The sequence below is a fragment of the Myxine glutinosa genome, chromosome 2 (assembly GCF_964187855.1).
Source record: "Myxine glutinosa chromosome 2, kmMyxGlut1.1, whole genome shotgun sequence".
Classification (NCBI taxonomy): Eukaryota; Metazoa; Chordata; class Myxini; order Myxiniformes; family Myxinidae; genus Myxine; species Myxine glutinosa.
In genome coordinates, this window is record NC_136262.1 from 7,565,259 (window position 1) to 7,582,376 (window position 17,118).

The 17,118-nt window shown below is 47.5% G+C and overlaps 1 protein-coding gene across 1 annotated transcript in view; it reads right to left on the reverse strand.

Moving 5' to 3' along the window:
* Positions 1-17,118, reverse strand: part of LOC137422075 (solute carrier family 12 member 2-like) — a 222,851-nt gene that overhangs the window by 180,844 nt on the left and 24,889 nt on the right. The window contains exon 2 of the mRNA XM_078772946.1: positions 4,391-4,510. Coding sequence (XP_078629072.1) covers positions 4,391-4,510 — 120 coding nt within the window. The remainder of the gene's footprint in view (positions 1-4,390; positions 4,511-17,118) is intronic.

A 17,118-nucleotide genomic window follows, 5' to 3' on the forward strand; every position in this document is an offset into this window, starting at 1 on the left:
ACAAGGTAGCCTTCACAGGTTCCTCCAATGGGGTACAAGGTAGCCTTCACAGGTTCCTCCCATGGGGTACAAGGTAGCCTTCACAGGTTCCTCCCTTGGGGAACAAGGTAGCCTTCACAGGTTCCTCCAATGGGGTACAAGGCAGCCTTCACAGGTTCCTCCCATGGGGTACAAAGTAGCCTTCACAGGTTCCTCCCATGGGGTACAAGGTAGCCTTCACAGGTTCCTCCCATGGGGTACAAGGTAGCCTTCACAGGTTTCTCCCATGGGGTACAAGGTAGCCTTCACAGGTTTCTCCCATGGGGTACAAAGTAGCCTTCACAGGTTCCTCCAATGGGGTACAAGGTAGCCTTCACAGGTTCCTCCCATGGGGTACAAGGTAGCCTTCACAGGTTCCTCCCATGGGGTACAAGGTAGCCTTCACAGGTTCCTCCAATGGGGTACAAGGTAGCCTTCACAGGTTCCTCCCATGGGGTACAAGGTAGCCTTCACAGGTTCCTCCAATGGGGTACAAGGTAGCCTTCACAGGTTCCTCCCATGGGGTGCAAGGTAGCCTTCACAGGTTCCTCCAATGGGGTACAAGGTAGCCTTCACAGGTTCCTCCCATGGGGTACAAGGTAGCCTTCACAGGTTTCTCCCATGGGGTACAAGATAGCCTTCACAGGTTTCTCCCATGGGGTACAAGGTAGCCTTTACAGGTTCCTCCCATGGGGTACAAGGTAGCCTTCACAGGTTTCTTCCATGGGGTACAAGGTAGCCTTCACAGGTTTCTCCCATGGGGTACAAGGTAGCCTTCACAGGTTCCTCCCATGGGGTACAAGGTAGCCTTCACAAGTTCCTCCCATGGGGTACAAGGTAGCCTTCACAGGTTTCTCCCATGGGTACAAGGTAGCCTTCACAGGTTTCTCCCATGGGGTACAAGGTAGCCTTCACAGGTTCCTCCAATGGGGTACAAGGTAGCCTTCACAGGTTCCTCCCATGGGGTACAAGGTAGCCTTCACAGGTTTCTCTCATGGGGTACAAGGTAGCCTTCACAGGTTTCTCCCTTGGGGTATAAAGTAGCCTTCACAGGTTTCTCCCATGGGTACAAGGTAGCCTTCACAGGTTTCTCCCATGGGGTACAAGGTAGCCTTCACAGGTTCCTCCCATGGGGTACAAGGTAGCCTTCACAGGTTTCTCCCATGGGGTACAAGGTAGCCTTCACAGGTTTCTCCCTTGGGGTACTAGGTAGCCTTCACAGGTTTCTCCCTTGGGGTACAAGCAGGGCCGGCGCTACCATAAGGCCAACTAGGCAGCCGCCTAGGGCGCAGACATCAGAGGGGCGCATTACTGAACCTTAAAGGGTCACAGTTTTATACAAATTATTGTTTTAAGACCGGACACAGTATACCGAGTGCCCTTTCGTTCAAAATGATTTGAGTGCCAAAATATTTTCTTTTGTATTTGCGAAAGATAATCAAAGATTGATTATTTAAAATTTTGATTTTGCATATCTAAAACTTATTGCTCAAACCAAAAACTGTTTTGTTTATCTGTAATTTCCATTCACACACTCATAAAGGGACCACTTTCTTTATTTTGCATTGCAAACCACATGGAGTGTCATATTTTTTTTAAGTGAACCCATTTGCCCCAAAGCGTGGGGTAACAGGGGCACTGCCATATTAATGGATATTGCGCCTTTAATATTGGTGCTGTTGGCATCTTACGGTACTTATTCTTGCAAGTTAAAATAAATCTAGCAGTTTCAAGTTTTCTGCTTTTTATTTTTTCTGCAAGACATCTGTTTTTAATAATCGAAGTTGGCAAAAAAAAATTGGGGGGGGGGGAGGGATGGAAGTAGCTGGCCTTGCCTAGGGCGCAAAATAGTCTGGCGCCGGCCCTGGGTACAAGGTAGCCTTCACAGGTTCCTCCCTTGGGGTACAAGGTAGCCTTCACAGGTTCCTCCCTTGGGGTACAAGGTAGCCTTCACAGGTTTCTCCCTTGGGGTACAAGGTAGCCTTCACAGGTTTCTCCCTTGGAGTACAAGGTAGCCTTCACAGGTTTCTCCCATGGGGTACAAGGTAGCCTTCACAGGTTCCTCCCTTGGGGTATAAGGTAGCCTTCACAGGTTTCTCCCTTGGGGTACAAGGTAGCCTTCACAGGTTTCTCCCTTGGGGTACAAGGTAGCCTTCACAGGTTTCTCCCTTGGGGTACAAGGTAGCCTTCACAGGTTTCTCCCTTGGAGTACAAGGTAGCCTTCACAGGTTTCTCCCTTGGGGTACAAGGTAGCCTTCACAGGTTTCTCCCTTGGAGTACAAGGTAGCCTTCACAGGTTTCTCCCTTGGGGTACAAGGTAGCCTTCACAGGTTTCTCCCTTGGGGTACAAGGTAGCCTTCACAGGTTCCTCCCATGGGGTACAAGGTAGCCTTCACAGGTTTCTCCCTTGGAGTACAAGGTAGCCTTCACAGGTTTCTCCCTTGGAGTACAAGGTAGCCTTCACAGGTTCCTCCCTTGGGGTACAAGGTAGCCTTCACAGGTTTCTCCCTTGGGGTACAAGGTAGCCTTCACAGGTTTCTCCCTTGGGGTACAAGGTAGCCTTCACAGGTTTCTCCCTTGGGGTACAAGGTAGCCTTAAGAGGTCTTCGTTTCAAAACAATCTTCTTCTCCCAAACCGTGTAACCAAACAATGTGGAACTCCAATTTGTGATCAACTACCCAAGCAAAATATAGTTTGTTAACAATGACGTCATCAGTCACATGGTGGGGCAGCCATGTTGGATCATCCCTTTAAAATGCTCTCCTCAAACTGCTTAACTGATCGATGCAAAACTTTAAATTTGTGATCGACTTCCCATGGGAAACATTTTGGTTAACAATGACGACATCAGTCACGTTGTATGGCAGCCATATTGGATCAAAGGAAAACCTTTAAAATTCATCTTCTTTGAAACCACTTAAACGAACAATGTGAAATGTAAAATATATGATCGACTACCTATGGGATCGTTTCAATAAAAGGAGCAGATCCGAAACAATGTGGCCACCAGTGACGTCATAATAGCCGGCGAAGCCGGTGTTGTGAATAAACGCGTAGTATTATGTTGAAAACCAGATTATGCTGGATCCCTTGGCTTGAGAATTCCGAAGCTGTGACGCACCAAATCCCTCAATGGAGGCCGCCATCTTACGGATGCGGAAGTATGCATAACAAATTGAAAAAGGTTCAATAGGAGTTTGTTTCACCCATCTTTGTTTGATTCACATTCTTATGCACCTCTAATTTGTAATTAAAATACTTTAAGACCAACCTCGGCCCGCACGGGCCTGGTTATCTTCAACGAAAATCGTCACCAAACACCGGAACCAATGAGATTCGAGCATTCGAAAAAATATTTCTAAAACCAAATCACTCAATGGAGGCCGCCATCGTCCGGATGCGGAAGTATGCATAAAAAAATTGAGAAAAAGTTCAATAGGAGTTTGTTTCACCCGTCTTTGTTTGATTCACAATCTGATGCACCTCTAATGTGTAATTAAAATACTTTAAGACCAACCTCGTTATCTTCAACGAAAATCGTCATCAAACACCCTGATCCATCAACCACTCCCCTTTTTTGACAACCAGCCAGGTGCGCTGCACACCCATTGGTCCTCTTTTGTTTTATTCACTTTACCATTTGAACAAAGAATTATTACTTGAGAGAGATCAATCACCTATCGGTCTCCAGTGAATTTCTGCTAGTTTGATGTTCTCCTTCACAAGTAACCTGACGATATACCTCGATTCCGCAGAACACGTGGACACTACATTGGTTTTACCCAGAATGGATAGCCGCCCGCGGAACTACGTAACTTCCGGTTCGTGCACCCTTCGCGACAACAGTCACGTGATTGGATACGTTGAAAACAAACCACAAAAGGGCACGTGTTACAGCTTACTTCCGGTAGTCTCGCCCTCATCCATTGAGCAATGTTGACGTCACTTCCTGTATTACTTGCTATAGGAAGTGACGTAAAACATTGAGTCAGCGTTTGAATGCCGCAGGTAAAGCCCCTGTCACACCTTGACGATTTAGCCAGCGTATGCCGACGTATCAAAATTGAGTGCTGGTGTGAGTCATACGCTGGCATACGTCGCCAAATTTTGTGCATGCACGAAATTTGTCGACGAGCTCGGCGTACTACGACGTATGCCAGCGTGCTTCAGCGTGCTCTTAACGTAGCCAAATTTTTCATACGTCGGCATACGCTGGCTAAAACGTCAAGCCGCCTAAGGTTCACATCAAAAACAACTCACATTACCTGAGGATAAATGAAAATGATGATCACGTGGGAGAATGATTGAGGAGTCAGAGAATGAAATGAGTCGTGAATTTATTTCATTCAGTGAATCGGTGGATATACTGACCAGCACACCTCGCACCCAACCGAACTTCACAGCACCAAGGTGGGCTCCTGCAATCCCCAGCTCCGGGTCAGTTCGTGAAGGTCGTCCGCCATTTGCAAAGCCCATCCCTTCAATCTCTTCCTACAAGGAAAGGATTGTAATTGGATGATAAAAGTGGTTCAGAGTGAATACATGATGGAGGATAAAGAGGTGTTTTAGGGGGCAGGGTGGGAGCAGTAGTGGGGGCAGGGTAGGGGCAGGGTAGGGGCAGGGTGGGGGCAGGGTGGGGGCAGGGTGGGGACAGTAGTGGTGCTGAGTAAAATGTTATTGCAAGACAAGTTTGCTAAGTATATACCGACTCTCTTCTCCTTTATTCCATCTTCTGTTTGGAATAAATGTCGTTTGTGCACATTTTAATGACGAGTGTGACAGGGTGGTGCACATGGTGAGTCGTAAGTCCCAGGACACACATACACGTACTGACACAGACGCACACACACACACACACACACACACACACACACACACACACACACACATACACGTACTGACACTGAGACGCACACACACACACATACACATACACGTACTGACACTGAGACACACACACACACACACACACACACACACACACACATACACATACACATACACATACACACACACGCTGAGACACACACACATACACGCACACACACACACACATACACTGACACACACACACACATACAAACACACACACACACACAGACACACACATACACACAGACACACACACACACATACACACACACACACTGAGACACACATACACATACACACAGACACACATACACACACACATATACACACACATACATGCACATACACATACACACACACATACACACACACACACACACACTGAGACACACACACACACACACACACTGAGACACACACACACATACACACACACACACACACACACACACGCTGAGACACACACACACATACACACACATACACAGACACACACACACACACACACACACACACACAGTTGAAGGTGGATACTTTGATACCTGTTATGGATGTTTGTAACATTTAAGTCCGGAGTATATCGAGTAGATCATCACCAGAGAATGGTGTTAACATGAAAAATAGACATCTCGGGCTAGTGCAGGTGTGCGTCAGTGGACAATTCAAAAGACAGGTATTATCAGGTCAACAAAGGTATGCTAACTGTCATGGGAAGCAGAGCAAAGCAGACATTTTGGGTGTTATTCCTTCATCAGAGCAAGACAAAGGACTAACTTGCTCCAAAAAAAGGCCTAACGCCCGACACGTCACCTTCGCCTGGCTTCCAGCAGCAGGTATCATACCTTTGTCACCTTCCAGTGGATACCAATAATTGTTTTGATAATAATTATGAAATATCATTCGTGATTCTAATTTAATTTCTCCAGTTTCACCTGGTCAAAAATGGTGACAACGTTAACAGGTAATGATGGAATGCCAGGACATGGATACCTCAGGTTTGAGTGTATACCACACTGTTTCAAATACGGTCACAGGTTGTAGTGAAATTGTGCCTAAGTTTGAACCCAGGTGTTATGCGGCTTCTGTCCATTGCGCGGCAGTTATAAGAACTCAGACAGACAGCGCTACGATCATTCCTGTGACATTTATTGTGTGTAATGTTGTGCATAATTAGATGGTGCGTATCCTTCCTTTGTTCCAGGCTTGCTTGTGCTAGTTTGCAAATCCATTACTGATTCCTATGAATGCTGAATATTGATATGTTGCTTGTTGGTTGCCTTACAGGTATTGTTAGAGATCGATTCAGAATTAAACTCACAATCTGAGACAATGTTGTAACTCTGGTTTTTACAACAATTAATTCTGAATCCTCCCACACACCTCTCTCGTCTTGAACGGGTACGCTATAACTCATAAGCTGATACATGTCCCGATCTTCGGAGCAGATCCCCAGGCACCAGACGTGCCTGCCCAGCTCCAGCATTGGCTAAGTCTGCTGACAAGTTACCTGAGTGCCCAGGAGGGTGTCACGGATGCAACCAGGCTCGCAGTGCTGAACTCCCGCGTGTCTCATATAGTTTTCACGTACATATCCCAGTGCGGCACGTACGCCGCCGCTGAGGCAGAATTACGACGGATCTACATCAAGACTCGGAGCATGGTCTATACTCGATATCTGCTCACGTCTCGGTGACAAGCCCCATCGGAGACCATCGACCACTTCGTCCAGGAACTTCGCCGATTAGCGAAGGACTGTACGATGAAAGCATGGGCACACGGACAAGTATGTGACGACATGATGAGAGATTCATTTGTTTTGGGGCTTCACTCTCCTATAATACGACAGAGATTGCTTGAAGAGACGGATCTGACGCTGGAAAAAGCTCATAAATTATCATTCGTGTACCAAGAAGCACAGGCACAATCAGTAGCGTAAGATCGTCCGTACGTCACTGCGGGTTTAATCGGCGCGACACGACCGGAGAAAGCTACTATCGCGGAGCAAATGGATGCTGAACCTCCGCCGGAATCGGGGACAACGGACACTCTCGAGGATCCCGGCCCAAGTATGACAGCTGCCGTCGCCGCCGCTGCCACTCCATCAGCCATAAGTAACGCCAAGTGCTTCTTCTGCAGGAACCGGATTCATTTAAGGTCAGTTTGTCCAGCACGAGAAGCGACGTGTCATTCGTGCTCTCGGAAAGGACATTTTGCAAAGGTTTGTCGCTCATCACGGGGCCGGCGAACTCACTCGACTTTGTCTGTGATTCTCTCTCCGCCCGAGAGACAATCGGCGCCCCGCGTGGCCTTGTTTGGGATCACCTTTCCACGCAGGCCTCGCGCCGCTCGAACGCCCTTGACTGGGATCCTTTCATCGCCTTGGGCTCGTTCGGCTTCACAATCGACGCTGGCTGGCGTTGGGTCCACACGCGTGGTTCGTGCGCCCCCTCTGGATGACTCGACGACTACCGGGCCACCTGGGCTGTCCAATGCTGTTATTCCAATTATGATTGAGGGGCAATACGCAAAGCCCTTAATCGACACGGGTACTACTGATAGCTATGTCGATTTACGACTTGTTCAGAAGCATGGCTGGCCGATTCTCGGGACAACGCGCCAAATTTTTATGGCTTCCCAAGGGCTATGGCTACGCACTCGAGGGGAATGCCGGCTGAAGCTTGTGATTAATGGCCGAATGTTTCCGGATGTGCACTTAATGGGCTTACCAGCATTATGTGCGGAAGTGTTGTAAGGACATGATTTTCTCCGTCGGCATGGTCGTTTAGAAATGGAATTTGGTGGTGGTGATACTCTTGCTGTGTGTGCTCTGGCAGGGATGGAAATTTAACCACTGTCGCTGTTTCCCAATTTGACTCCTGACTACACTGGTTGCCGTTAAATTGTGACGCTATTCACGGGCTGACACGCAATTCATTGCTGAGGAGACTGGGCGGCTACTAAAGGAGGGCATAATCGAACCTAGTCGATCGCCTTGGAGAGCCCAAGTTTTGGTAGTTCACACCGAAACTCACCGCAAACGCATGGTAATCGACTATTCGCAGACGATTAATCGGTTTACGCAATTGGACGCCTACCCACTCCCGGGATTGGATTCTCTGGTTTGCCAGGTAGCACAGTACTCGGTATATAGTACTTTAGATCTCCGCAGCGCGTATCATCAGATTCCAATCTCTGAGGCAGATCGCATCCACACCGGGTTTGAATCCGGACAGAGGTTGTACCAGTTCACCCGTCTGCCTTTTGGGGTCACAAATGGCGTTTCTGCTTCCAAAGGGCCATGGATGACATCATTGCTAAGGAGAGCTTAACCGATGTCTTTGTTTACCTGGATAATCTCATGGTTTGTGGGTACGATCAAGCTCATCATGATGCTAATCTGAAACGCTTCCTCGAGGTTGCGCGCAAGTACCGCCTGACTATGAACGAGGCTAAATGTCGCTATTCCACTCGAACGATAGATCTCCTGGGGTACACCCTGACCCACGGCACTATCACCCCAGACAAGGAGCGACTGAGACCCTTGCTCGACATGGCCCCGCCACATGATCGTGCTTCTTTGAAGCATGCTCTCGGGCTTTTTGCTCATTATTCAAAGTGGGTTCAAAATTTTTCTGAGAAGCTTCGTCCCCTTGTGGATTGCAAAGAGTTCCCCACGTGTCACGCCGCTAAGGCCGCTTTCCATGGCCTGAAGTCAGACATAGCTGGCGCTGCTGTGTCATCTATTGATGAAAACAAGTCCTTTGTTTTGGAAAGCGATACGTCGGACCACGCGATAGCTGCCACACGCTCTCAATGGGGGTGACCTGTGGCCTTCTTTTCAAGGACTCTCTCCTCTGCGGAAAAACGACACTCGTCTGTTGAAAAGGAGGCGTACGCCATTGTTGAGTCTATCAGGCGCTGGCGGCCATATTTGCTGGGCAAATGTTTTGAGATCATTACTGATCAACAAAGTGTCGCTTTTATGTATGACACACGCCATGCTCAGCGCATTAAGAATGAGAAAATCACTTGCTGGAGGATTGAGTTGGCCGATTTTTGTTACATTATCAGATATCGCCCTGGACGGGACAATCTCGCAGTAGATGCATTATCACGGCCAGCGGTGTGTGCCAGTCTCACCTCCTTTGCGGACCTGCACGTTCTTCATGACACATTGTACCATCCCGGCGTGACGCGTTTAGCTCATTATGTGCGCAGTCGCAATTTGCCCGACTCTATTGAGGACATTCGTCAGCTATGTCGCACTTGTTCCGTTTGTGCTGAACTCAAATCTCGCTTCTACAACCCTCAGATGGGTACGCTGGTCCAGGCTACCCGGCCGTGGGAGAGATTGGCAATAACTTCAAAGGGCCCCTGCCTACTTCGTGTCTACCACCTTGTCCGGGTATACCGGCTTCGGGAAGTTCTCGTTATCTTCTCACGATAGTTGACGAGTTCTCCAGATTCCCTTTTGCTTTCCCGTGCGGTGATATGTCCGCTGCAACGGTTATCCGGTGTCTGCAGTACTTGTTTTCTATGTTTGGGAATCCGGCCTACATGCACACCGATCGAGGAGCGGTGTTTATTGTGCACCGCTACTAATCAAACTCCCCACGACCATATGTTTCGTTACTCGCGTAGTTCTGGTGTTATCCGTCCTTTGCCGGGCTGGCTTGCTTAGCCCGGACCGGCTTTCCTCAAACGCGCGGTTCGTTCAAGTAAATATGACCCACTCGTTGACAAGGTTCATATCCTCCAAGCCAACCCTGAGCATGCTAAAGTGCTGCTGCCAAATGGACGTGAGTCTACAGTCTCGGTGCGTCATCTTGCCCCATGCGGGTGAGCTGTTTGGCCGGACCACGGCCCGGTTAATCCGTTGTTGGGGAATCCACCATCAACCCCACCACCACACGCACCCGATCCGGATGGCCTTGTGGAGCCACCGCCGTCACCCGGGTTAGGCGGTTATTCCGACTAGGGGGAATTTGGCCTCGTGGTTGAAGCTCCTGATGCCTATCAGACGCGCACCGGAAGAGAAATTCGCCGCCCCGATCGCTATGGCTGGGACTGACATGGACTGCTGCTAACTGATGTTTCTATGCTGCTATGGCTTGCTAGCTTGCTTTCCACCACTAGGAGTAGTGTAGTTTTAACGCTGGGGAGAATGTAGTGAAATTGTGGCTAAGTTTGAACCCAGGTGTTATGCGGCTTCTGTCCACTGCGCGGCAGTTATAAGAACTCAGACAGACAGCGCTACGATCATTCCTGTGACATGTATTGTGTGTAATGTTGTGCATAATTAGATGGTGTGTATCCTTCCTTTGTTCCAGGCTTGCTTGTGCTGGTTTGCAAATCCATTATTGATTCCTATGAATGCTGAATATTGATATATTGCTTGTCGGCTTTCTTACAGGTATTGCTAGAGATCGTTTCAGAATTAAACTCACAATCTGAGACAATGTTGTAACTCTGGTTATTACAACACAGGTATACCGACACATGCTCTGACAACCACCTGGGTGTTCTCCATTGAGGTAAGGCCTAACTCAGGTACACGGAGTGCAAGGCTTTTGTATGGAGCTCTGGAGACTTTGGGCCAGTGCTCCAGCTTCCCACCTTCCTACTCTTGAAATGGGTGAAAATCAAGGAATTCAGCATCATTGGAAACTCGGGGATTCTCAAGAATTGGTGGCCTCTCCATTTTATCAAAACTTGCATCTGGCCTGGCTCATCTGCTCTGCCCAAGCCACCCCGGGTCACACGTGTTCCTCAAGAAACCCTCACCTGCTCTCCCTCCCCAAACTCCAGGTTGATTGCCCACCTGCAGCCATTCCTCCCCCATTTTTTCTCCGATTGCGAAGTAGTCTACCTGTCTGTAGTCTTGTCTTCCTCCCATCATCCATTCGAATGAGCTGCCCATCACTACCTCATTCGCTCATGTCCAATATCTCTTCGACCCACTACGATTCTTTCCCAACCTGTCCCGTCTCACCTGTTGTTAATCGTGTTTGCCCATCAATTCATACCTTTCGGTACTTTGGAATCCCACAGGTCGTCGTTTAGCTCCTCCATGAGCCTCGACCCTGTACAGAAACACAAGTTTACTCTCAAGAGTGTGGATCATGAGTACCTTGGTAATTATGAATGGGATAAGAGTCTTCATGATCAAAGTGTCACGAACTCCTCGCATTCCTGTTGGAAACTGGAACCATCAAGGTAAATGTTTCTTCACTATGGATGTTTCTGTCCCAACTTGCATCAGATATCTGCATCAAATGAGCTTCGTCACTAAAATGGAGCAGATATTCCCGAAAATGGAGCAGATATTCCCAAAAATGGAGCAGATATTCCCTAAAATGGAGCAGATATTCCCTAAAATGGAGCAGATATTCCCTAAAATGGAGGAGATATTCCCTAAAATGGAACAGATATTCCATAAAATGGAGCAGATATTCCCTAAAATGGAGCAGATATTCCCGAAAATGGAGCAGATATTCCCTAAAATAGAGCAGATATTCCATAAAATGGAGCAGATATTCCCTAAAATGGAACAGATATTCCCTAAAATAGAGCAGATATTCCATAAAATGGAGCAGATATTCCATAAAATGGAGCAGATATTCCATAAAATGGAGCAGATATTCCATAAAATGGAGCAGATATTCCATAAAATGGAGCAGATATTCCTTAAAATGGAGCAGATATTCCCTAAAATGGATCAGATATTCACTAAAATGGAGCATATATTCCATAAAATGGAGCAGATATTCCATAAAATGGAGCAGATATTCCCTAAAATGGAACAGATATTCCCTAAAATGGAGCAGATATTCCATAAAATGGAGCAGATATTCCATAAAATGGAGCAGATGGTCCATAAAATGGAGCAGATATTCCATAAAATGGAGCAGATATTCCCTAAAATGGAGCAGATATTCCCCAAAATGGAGCAGATATTCCCTAAAATGGAGCAGATATTCCCTAAAATGGAGCATATATATTCCCTAAAATGGAGCAGATATTCCATAAAATGGAGCAGATATTCCCTAAAATGGAGCAGATATTCCCTAAAATGGAGCAGATATTCCCTAAAATCCGTTTTCCGTATTCCCTAAAATCCGTATTCCCTAAAATCCGACTTCCGTTTCCGGTCTTGCTGGCGAGGGTTCGTTTATTCTCAGCTCTCCATGCTATCCATCGAAATCGAAGTTAAGTAATTGTTCCCATTTGTATTTTCGTGATAACTATTTATTTTATGGTGTATATATTGTCTCCCGACGAAGATTTTCGGTGCAAATCTTTCATACCTGTATTGAAAATCGTGTTAATTCGGGTCGTGTTTTGAGGCCTTGTAGTTGTACAGTGAATACTGTACAACCTTGAGGCTTTGTTTTTCTCTCAGCGGTCCGTGTTTTTGTGATCCAATAACTTTCGCTCTCTGTTTTCCCAATCTTTTCACCCCATAGCCCTCTTCCTTGTGTAAATCACAACTCAAAAAAATCCAAAAAAAAAAAAATTTCCTTCTCTGTTCTCATTCGTTTATTCATTCTTATTCGTTCGTTCGTTCGTTCTTCGACCACGTGTTTCTCCCCCATTTCCCCAGATAGATTGTCAAATTTCAACTCGTTATTTTATCGTCCATGCGTTATTGTTTTGATTATAGTTACTTTTGGTTTGAATTTCCTGTAACTTGTAATTATTTAATCGTGTACTGCTCCTCGTGTGCGGCCTTGTAGTTGTACCCCCGTCGGTGTTTGTTATCTTAATCGTGTTTTGCTTGGCTCTTAGTTTTTTTCCCTTCTACCCCGAACATAATACTCTGTCTAACGTTCTAAATTCCCACCTCCCCCCCCCCCCCACCCCCAAAAACCAAACAAACAAAACAAAAAAAAAAAACATTTATTTTCCTTTCTCCACGTGTACTGTTGACTCATCCTGTATTTTCTGTCCAGGTGTGCTGTTCGCCCCGCCCCCATTAACTCCTTGCCATCCACCGTTTGCCCTTCACGTGACTCGTGGTGGTCCCTCTCGGCTCTCCCCCCGTTGGTATTTTTGTGCACATAAGATTGTTCACGGTTCTGTTTAAATATTATTTAAATATGTATAACCTTTCCCCTTCAGTGTTTTACTCAGTGGTATTTTACAACACGCTGTTTTTCTTCCTATTTAAAAGGCTTTTCTCAATTTCCTCTCCAACTCATTCCACCTCAAAAAAAAGAAATTCAATATCTTATACGTCTCCCTCACTACATGGTCTAAATTCACATTCATTCCATCCCTCCTCCATCATTCTGAACCGGATTGCTAACTTGAAAATCACAACAAACCCAATTTGTTTTCAATGTTCGTCTTTCATTAATCATCCACTTTCTAAACTCCCCTCTTGCCCCTCCCATCCAAATCCCTCCCCTTGCACCTACACTCTTAAACTCCCCCCCTACCCCTCCACTCCTGACCTCCCCCCTTGCCCTTCCACTCCTGAACTCCCCCCTTGCCCTTCCCCTCCTAAACTCCCCCCTCACTCCTCCCCTTCAAAACTCCCCCCCAACCCCTCCCATTCAAATCTCCCCCCATACCATTCCTCTCCAATTCTCCCTCCTCCCCCCTCCTCCTCAAAGCTGCCTCCTCCCCACTTCGTCTCCCTTCTATCTCATACCTCCACCCCCCCCCCCCCAACCTTCTTCTTTCCTCTGCCCCCCCTCAAACAACCCCTCTCTGTGCCTCATCCCTTCACCTTCAAACCTTTCATCCTCCTCATCCTTCCCTTTCTTGGAACTCTTCTGCAATCGCTGACACACTAACAACTGCTCTCCCTACCTCCCCCTCTCATCCTTCATCTTACCCTACTCCTCCCCTCCCCTGTCCTGTACCCGATGCTCCCCCTCTCTCTTCATTAACGGTATGGACCTCAAACATCCGGGGCCTTCGCTCAAACCTGACTGATCTCTCCATACAGGTTGCTTCTGACGATCCAGACTTGATCTGCTTAACAGAGACTTTCCACCTTCAAGATGTCTCTGATTCCTTAATATCTCTTCCTGGTTACTCCCTCCTCCGGTATGATAGACCTGAGCCTCGGCCTGGTGGTGGGGTGGCTATCTTTATCAAAAACTCTCTTCCTCACTCTCCTTGCACTGCCCTCTCTCCTCCTCACCCCCAGGAGTACCTCTGGCTACGGCTTCCTCTCCGCTCCCACCTTTTGTTCATATGTGTTCTGTACCGTCCCCCAAACAGTGATGACTCCATCTACATTTCACTGTCTGACAACATGGACCAACTTCTATCCACTCATCCCAACTCTCTCTTCCTCATATGTGGTGACTTCAATTGTCATCATGCCACCTGGTTGGGTGTGGGTTCCTCTATCACCAGTCATGGCACCTCAGCAAAGGACTTCTGTGACTCACTGGGATTGACACAATCTGTCAATTTCCCGACCCGGATCTCAGCCAATGGAGTATCTTCTCTTCTAGACTTGGTTATGACTAACTTCCCTGCTAATGTCTGCTGCTCTTCTTCTGCTCCAATCGGTTCTTCTGATCATGTGCTTGTCAAAGTGGACATCTCTCTGGCCATTCTCAGAGAGCCTCCTCAGCGTCGACGAGTCTGGCATTTCACTCAGGCCGACTGGGACGGTCTTCAAGCAGCCATCAATCGTCTGGATTGGTCTCCCATCTCCACTGCCTCTGACATCAATTCTTCCTGGGAATTCTTCCAAAGCAAACTGATCTCTCTCATGCACAGATTTATCCCATCTCGCCTTCAGTTGTCTTACCCTTCCTCCCGTCCATGGTACACTGAATCTTGTGGTGAGGCAGTTGCCCTGAAACAACTTGCCTTTGCCTCTTGGAAGGCTAATCCAACTGAAGGAAATCTCAGTTCCTTCCACCAAGCTCGGAACAAGTGTGTGTCTACCCTCAGGAGTGCCAGGAAGCACTATCTCTCCTCACTCAAGAATGAACTCTCAAACCTGTCTCCTTCCTCCAAATCCTGTTGGCGTCTGGTCAAATCCGTTTCTGGTGTTTGTTCCCCCTCCATCCCCTCCCTTACCTCAAATGGCCACACAGTTGACATCGCATGTGACAAAGCCGAATGCCTCAACTCTGTGTTTGCCTCAAAATCCTTAGTCCCAAACCCATCTCTCTCTGTTCCCACCTTTCCCAGTCGAACCAAACTGCTCCTGGACTCTGTGACCTTCTCTCCTGACAAGTTGGAGGAGTTTTTGTCAAACCTCGACTCTGATTCTGCAACTGGACCAGATGGCATCAGCCCACGGGTCCTAAAATCCTGCTCTGCCGCTCTATCTCACCCTCTCTCTGTTCTTTTCACCCTATCTTTTGCTCAAGGTCATCTGCCAGCATCCTGGAAATCAGCAAACATTACCGCTTTACACAAAAAAGGTGCAAAAACAGATCCTTGCAACTACAGACCAATCAGCCTGCTCCCAATTATCAGCAAAGTCATGGAATCCATCATTGCTTCGGATATGAAATCTTTCCTCTTCTCCAATGGCTTGATCTCTGATCATCAATTTGGTTTCAGACCAGGTCACTCTACTCTGGACATGCTGCTTCTGCTGTCTCAACAATGGATGGAGGTCCTCAATGCCAAACAGGAAATCAGAGCTGTCTCCCTTGACATATCACGTGCCTTCGATACGGTCTGGCACCCAGCTCTGCTCACCAAACTCTCCTCCTATGGTATCCATGGAAATCTCCATGCATGGCTTGCGGACTTCCTCTCTGGTCGTAGTCAACGTGTGGCCCTGAATGGATTTCTCTCATCTCCCCTTCCCGTTCAGGCTGGAGTTCCCCAAGGCAGTGTGCTGGGCCCTGTGCTTTTTCTGGTCTTTATCAATGATCTCTCCGACTCTCTGGAAAATCCTCTGTATCTCTTTGCTGATGACTCCACTCTCTGCCGCTCCATACCTCTTCCCTCAGATCGGCAGTCTGCAGCCTCCTCACTCTCTGAAGACCTGGACAAAATCACAGACTGGTCAAACATGTGGAACATGTCTTTCAATCCTGACAAATCTCACACTCTTACTATGTCTCTCCGTAAAGATCGACTGGACAACCCTCCCATCTACTTTCTCAACAATCCTCTCCAAGAAGTTCTGTCGCTCAAGCTTTTGGGTCTCACCATCTGCCATGATCTTTCTTGGGAAAACCACATTTCCAAGCTGGCCTCCAAAGCCAGTCGCCGACTGGGCATCCTCCGTCGTGCGAAGTCCTTCCTAGGCACACCTGAGCTCCTCACCACATACAAGGCTTTCATCCGCAGCTCAATGGAATACTGTTCTCCCCTATGGGCTGGTGCTCCTGCCTCACACCTGGCTCGGCTTCACGCTGTTGAATCCAAAGCTTTCAGAATCATTGGAATCTCCCGCGATGAAGCTATCTCTGAGGGCCTTTCACTCACTCACCGCAGGCAGGTAGGTGGTCTTTCTGTCTTCTACCGACTCCTCTCCGGCCTTGCTCCCCCAGCTCTCTCTGTGCTCTGTCCCCCAAATATTCCTACAGGTCGCACAAGATCTGCCAGCCACCCTCTGATGGTTAAACTGCCGAAATCTCGGCTCTCTGCTCACCTTCACTCTTTCATTCCTCTTTTCTCCTGCCTCTGGAACAAACTCCCACACTCACTTCAATCACACTCCTCCCTCCAGGTCTTCAAAACAGCTGTTCACCACCATCTCTTATCTTCCCCCATCCAAAACCTTGATCTTTTCTACCCCCACTAATTCACCCCAGATCCACCTTGTTTGAAATTCCAACTTCTTTCCTGGAAGTCTTGGCAGTGTCCATATGTTTTATACCTCTCCCACCCCCGCCCCCCTTCCCATGCCTCCCCCCCAAAGCCCTCTCCCTCCCACAGTTCTCTCGATGTCTCCATGTCTCTCGGTCCCTGCTCTCAAATGTTGTGTTTGTGTCCTTCCCCCTCTCTCCCCATCTTGTCTACCGCTCCCGATGTTATTTGTTTTGTGTGTCTGTTTGTCTTTCTGTGTGATTAATGTTCGCTCTTTCACGAGCCTTGATCTTGTATACAAAAAAAAAAAAAAAAAAAATGGAGCAGATATTCCCTAAAATGGAGCAAATATTTCCTAAAATGGAGCAGATATTCCCTAAAATGGAGCAGATATTCCCTAAAATGGAGCAGATATTCCCTAAAATGGAGCAGATATTCCCGAAAATGGAGCATATATTCCATAAAATGGAGCAGATATTCCC